The sequence below is a fragment of the Austrofundulus limnaeus genome, unplaced genomic scaffold, assembly GCF_001266775.1.
Source record: "Austrofundulus limnaeus strain Quisiro unplaced genomic scaffold, Austrofundulus_limnaeus-1.0 Scaffold28, whole genome shotgun sequence".
Lineage (NCBI taxonomy): Eukaryota > Metazoa > Chordata > Actinopteri > Cyprinodontiformes > Rivulidae > Austrofundulus > Austrofundulus limnaeus.
The window spans coordinates 932,439-938,428 of NW_013952430.1; the positions used below are offsets into that span (position 1 = coordinate 932,439).

The 5,990-nt window shown below is 40.6% G+C and overlaps 2 protein-coding genes and 1 long non-coding RNA gene across 3 annotated transcripts in view; 1 reads left to right on the plus strand and 2 right to left on the minus strand.

The window, feature by feature from the left end:
• sertad2b (SERTA domain containing 2b) overlaps positions 1–568 on the minus strand; it is a 53,026-nt gene extending 52,458 nt beyond the window's left edge. The window contains exon 1 of the mRNA XM_014005037.1: positions 373–568. The gene's annotated coding sequence lies outside the window, so the exon portion shown is untranslated. The remainder of the gene's footprint in view (positions 1–372) is intronic.
• Positions 1–4,868, minus strand: part of LOC106515322 (uncharacterized) — a 62,842-nt gene extending 57,974 nt beyond the window's left edge. The window contains exon 1 of the long non-coding RNA XR_001309992.1: positions 4,839–4,868. This is a non-coding gene — a long non-coding RNA (uncharacterized LOC106515322). The remainder of the gene's footprint in view (positions 1–4,838) is intronic.
• Positions 4,457–5,990, plus strand: part of pcgf6 (polycomb group ring finger 6) — a 17,074-nt gene continuing 15,540 nt past the window's right edge. Inside the window, exons 1-2 of the mRNA XM_014005039.1 lie at positions 4,457–4,721; positions 4,865–4,964. Of these exons, the coding sequence (XP_013860493.1) occupies positions 4,647–4,721; positions 4,865–4,964 (175 nt within the window). The 5' untranslated portion in view covers positions 4,457–4,646. The remainder of the gene's footprint in view (positions 4,722–4,864; positions 4,965–5,990) is intronic.

Sequence of the window (5,990 nt, forward strand, 5' to 3'; positions counted from 1 at the left end):
GATTTGAAGAGCATCAACAATTCGTATGAAAGCACAGATGTTTTCCTAACTTGTATCAGACCAGCTTTTAAATTATGTTCAAACACTAAATATTGCTTTTTTTCCGGGGGAGTTTGGCAGTACGCGGCTGTCAGCGCGTATAACGCGTAACGGGAATTCCACGCAGTTTTTCCGCTTCTAAAAGCTTTGACTTATTGAGACAGACAACAAGACGCTTTCCCATTCGTTAAACGCTTCTCTTGTTAACAAAATAGACACTTTCTAAGACGTTAAAACACGAAAGTAACAAACACAGAAAACTAACAGAGACCCACCAGCCAGGGAACCCTGACTGACTGACTGATTCACCGCAAGAGTGAATTAGACACTCACCCTCAGTAGACCCGTCCAGCACGGTGCTGAAGTAGACAAACAGGTGTAAAAGAGGGTCCCAGAAGGCTTTATCAAAGGACAAATCTCATTCCGTCAAAACCTGGAACCCCCTTAGTGCCCACTTATTCAGCCCCAGGCCGACGTCTCCCTGAACGTCTCACCGCAATGACTGCCAAGTCATGTCAACTCGTCCGGTGCTGCGTTCAGGTGTCAGCAGAAGCGTAGGGACGCCAAGTTATGTTAGATCAGCTAGTTTTTTGGTGCTGCGTTCAGGCGTCAACAGAAACGTAGGAAATAAGACGATAACGTCCTGACTCCTTTTCCCTGGGAATCTTTAAAGCAGAAATAAAACGTGTTGTCAGAACTGGGTATTTAATAAAACTTTCCACCAATTTAAAATTAATAATTAAAATTTAAAAAATGACTCGGGTTTTTCCCCCCGGTATTTTCCGTGGAGATCACGGAAGTGTGGCCTCAGGAATATCCCGAACTGAGAGTCACGTGTGTTACTGGTACGTAACTCACCTGACTGCTAGTAAACAAGCAGTCCATGTTGTATTTATGAAACTTGTTTAAATTAAAATGGGCATTTGGATGTAATTAATTGCATTTCAGTATCAAAAGTTCCTATTAATTTTGTTTTGTTTAATACCTATTATTGTATATAGAATTTGTGTTTTTTTTTAAAGAAAAATTATTTTTTTTTATCAATTGTGACACGTAAGGTCTGTTGGTTATTCTTGCATCCAGTTTTAGATGATAGCCTAATCCTTTAGATGCTGTTACATTTCTTAAAATCTTTTCATTGGCAGAGTTTATTGAATTTAACAAACTATGCTGTCTACTTCCAGTCCAAAGTGAGATTTAATCACTTTTCGGGTAACTTCTGCTCACTTCAAATCAATCATGTAGATAAACCAAGCGCGTTCACATTGAGTAGCCTTTAATCCCACGGTCCTTGAAGGCAGCGGCAGTGTGACACAGACGTGTCGTGCGGTGACTCACAGCTGAGTCAGAGCTCGTGTTCCGCCCACACTGCGCATGCGGAAGCGGCCACAGCAGCGAACAGTCACGCAGCTCCCCACGGCTCCCGTGGGCTGCGAGGAGGAAGAGGAGGATAGTGATAATGACGAAGATGATGATGATGATGATGATGATGATGATACTCCCTGTCCAAGTCCAGAAATCATGCCGTGAACTGGACCAGCTGGGAGCTCAGGTTTCATTGTCAAACTAAATTTGAACTGCTTTATCCACAAAGGAGACAAAAACGTGATTTAAAACCTTAAGAATTATGCTTTAAAAACTATTTCATTATATATCACACAGTTAAACGAATAATCTGGTGATTTTTTTAAGTCATGTTCAATTGGCCAGTCACAATGACAAATTTTACTGGACGATAAATTGTCTCAGAAATTATTTGCGATAGATGATAATATTATTTGGAGACCAGTTTAAACTAATACAATGATATAACCCCCTGTTTATGGAGGTTTACGTTCAAATTTAGTGTAAAAAAGAAAAAAAAAACACATCTGTTGGACTCGTCAGACCACATGACCTTCTTCCATTGCTCCTGAGTCCAGTCTTTATGCTTCAGAGCAAATAGAAGATGTTTTCTTCTGATTATCCTCACTGATAAGTGGTTTTATTGCACAGCTGTTTAGTAAAAATCCCTTGAGTTCCCTTCGTATTGTTTGTGGAACAGAGTTCAGCTGTTGTTTTTCTACGATTTGATTTCACCAAATGTCTAAGTGATCGCCCATCACGATCATTCGTGACTTTTCTCCAACCACATCCCTTCATTGAAGATGATGTTTTTTTCCTCACTGTCCTTCCAGTTTTTAATAAAGCGATGGGCAGTTCTTCACCTGATTTTAGTTTCAGCAATCTCCTTAGATCTTTTCTGTGCTTGACGCCAATAATTTGACCCTTCTGAAATAAATCAGCATCTTATGACCACAGTTTGTGTCTTTGGACGTGGTCGTTTCACAAATGAGAAGCTACTCGCCGCTACACTTGGGGCACATGCGTCACAGTCGAGGACTGTGGGCCAAATGTTGGCCTGCCATGGGATTTTATGTGGTCCGCGAAAGCTTTTGAGATTTATTAATGTCTTAAAATAATTGTATGCTACTTTAAAGCCAGCTTTAACCATAAACTACAGTACGTCTCCCTAAACCAGGGGTAGAATGGCATACAAGTCTATTAGGAATGTCCCCTGATGGGCCTCCGGTGGTTCAGCCTGTGAAGGTGCTGTTGCCCTGTTGTCACCCAGCGTGCTCTTGTTTTATGGCACCTCTATACCTCAAATGCCTTCTCTAGGCTGATCTGCTCAATGCAGCCACAGAGTGGGTCTGTAAACACTTGATAAAGCTCTACAAGGCCCACCGGCTGCAGAGATCAGAAAAACTTGTCCCCCTAAAGCCCAACCTAAGAAAAAGAAATCAACTCTGTGGTGCTTATTAATAACTCTGCAGTCATCAGAATACTCTCATCACTATCGCCAAATAAATTAAATCTTCTTGTTCATCCCCCATATACAACAGAGAGATGCATTTTTGTAGAGAAACTTAAAACAAAAGTATCTTTGGGAAGAAAAAATGTCCACCATTAAACAGAGGTGGAGGCCTTCATGTCCCCTCCTACAGTGCTGTTATTGCAAGTATGACTCCGCCCCCTGTGAGCAAAAGGTGTGGATCGGTGATGGGCACATGAGAGAAGGGGTTATCTGCAGAATCAAAGTGGGCGTGTCACAAGAGCGGGCGTGTCTAAAGCATAAACACTGTGGGTTACAAGGCCTACATGACGGTATCCTTAGACCCTGCTTGACCTCTTTACAGCCTGACCCTGACCCCAACACTAAGGTTAACCAGGAGAAATGTGACCCATGTAGGGTTCTCCAGAAAAAGTGGTGCCGTACAGCAATGCCCCTTTTGTTCTTGTCCAATCAGGTGGTGCCGTACGGTGACGCCCCCTTTTTTTGCTTGTCCAGTCAGATGTGTCCCTTAAAAAAAGTCCGTCAAATCAGGTGTGTCGCTTTAGAATCGCCTTTCGTTGGGACACGCCCACTCGTCCGCAGAGACCCCTACTTGCACATGACCCTCTATGAACAATAGAGCTAACTGAGACTCTAACGACCTACTGTTTGGCTGATGGTCCTCTTTTTCATGTGACCAACCTGTTTGTCCACCATGTGGAGGAAGAGCTTATAAGGCTGAGTTCACCTGAAACTCCTCAGACTGAAGAAGTCTCTTGGAGGAGAGACGAAACGTTTCGTCAAAGAAGAACCCATCTTGAGGACTTACTTATTTTTCTTTTTGATTAATTGTAAAAAGGTTTTAGTTTTAAAACAAATAAATATGTTTGTCTGATGATAAAAAATAAAAAAGAAATGTCTATTAAAGACTTTTACTACTCTTAGTTTAAAGTAGCTGTTGCTGAGCTGCAGGAAAGAAGATGTGAAACTTGACCTAATGTTCTGGTAAATGACACTCTTACACTCTTACAAAGAATAAAGTTCTTGGAAGACAGATAAGTGGTGACCGTTCTAGGTTGGTGTGTAGTTTAAAAGTCCTATACACATTCATGCTTTAGATAAATTTAGAGCTCTTAAAGCTGACACTGACAGAAACAATCTCATTTCATTTTAATTTACCTTGTTAAAAATAAGTTTATTCATAGGAGATTCTTTCTACACTGTTTGTACTTACAGATATTTTGTATCTTTTTTCACTTGACCTAACGTGAACTTTCAGAAACGCAGAATGGTGTAGTATTTTTGTCCCATGTTGGAAATAATATGGTTTACACTGCCATCTAGTGGCCAACTATAAGACCTGCAACAGAAATTCACCCCCACAGCCACTCTCCTGTAGAGCATTATTAAAATAAAATAAGTGTTTATTATGAAAAGGATACTGATATAATTGATTAATAAGACACCCATATTTTTCCAATTAAACAACAATAAAATAAAATACATAAATAAAAAATACTGCATCTAGAAGCTGGAGGCGTTGATTCCCACTCCTACCAGTAGGTGGCGGTAATGCTTTAACTGCAAATAAATAGAAGAAGAAGAAGAGGATTCCCAACTTGCAGAGAAGCTAATGCTAGCCGAGCCGTCCCGCGTAGTTTCTTAGCAAAAAGTTTCACGTAGAAAAGAAAAACCCAAGAGCACGGCTGACTTTAATCTCTCAGACACGATATACCATATGCTGTAAAAAGTATTATCTAAGTGAATACAGTGAGGTTGGCACTTGCCGGGTATGGCATCACGTCAGTACTCCCATAGAAGCCACGACGGGACCGCGAACACATCATGCAGCGACACAGAGGACGAGGTGGGTATTGTTTTTGACCTAATGGAGCTTCGGCCGCACTCACTTTTCATGATAACAACTTGTCTTTCAATGTAGTATACATGCATCACGATAGAAATGTTGTCACAAAGCACCAACCTTTTGACCTGCTGTCGTTTCAACAGCCCAAACTGGCCCTCAGTCAGTTTTATCCATATATTCGCTGCGCGCTTTGCTGCGGTTTCCTCATCGACGCCACCACCATCACAGAGTGCCTGCACACATGTGAGTCCCCCACGGAGCATCACTCTGAAGCTTTGCTCCCCAGTCCGTTGTCTTTAGTTTCCCAGGAATTGCTTTTTATTACAATAAACTAGCCAATCGTGAGACTTGTGCACAACAACAGGTTCCACTACGTCACAGTTTAACAAAACAAAGTCCAAACAAAGCACTTCTTAGGAGCAGCCAGAACTTTAATTAAATATACAGTTTAACTGATCCACAGCAGTGTGACCACCTCTGTAAGATGAAGCGTTCAGGTATGCATTAATTTGCTAAGGAAAGACATCAGTAATGCTGTCCATCATTGTGGGAGAGGTTGTTTTCAAACTGTTTGAAGTGCATCATCCTGCAGTGAGAAAGAATAATAACTAGTGTAAGAGAAGGCAATTGATTTCTATTCTTTTTGTTCATGATTAGGCCTGTCACAATAAACAGTAAATCAATTAATCGTATGATAAATTAAATTGAGGAAGACAAATTAAAATGAAGACAATAATTTTCATTTGCCTGCTTGCTTATTTTTTTTCATGTCTCCCTCTTTTTTTTTTTTTTTTACTCCTTAGCGTAGAGAGGAGTGAACTCTGGTGTCAAGTATTTGCCAGGTGATGGTCTCCTAACCTCTGTAATATTTAGCCAGAGGAGCGTCTTCAGTTTTCTGAGACCTTCATACAGCTGGCGACGCCTTGGGATTACCGACAGTTGTTTTTCTCTTTTTACACTGTGTAAATTTTAATGCAAACGTACTTAAAAGGGGGTGATATCATTATATTAGTTTAAACCGGTCTCCAACAACATTATTGTTTATCGCAGAAATTTCTGAGATAATTTATCATCCAGTAAAATTTGTTATTGTGACAGGCCTAGTCATAATTTGGTTCAGTATTGCATTACAGGGGTAGACATGATGAATTTTTCCAGGAGTTCGTCTGGATAATTTAAAAAGAAAAAAATTGTATAGGTCTTCTGGACGGGTTCTTCTCTAATGAAACGTTTCGTCTCTCCTCCAAGAGACTTCTTCAGTCTGAGAGT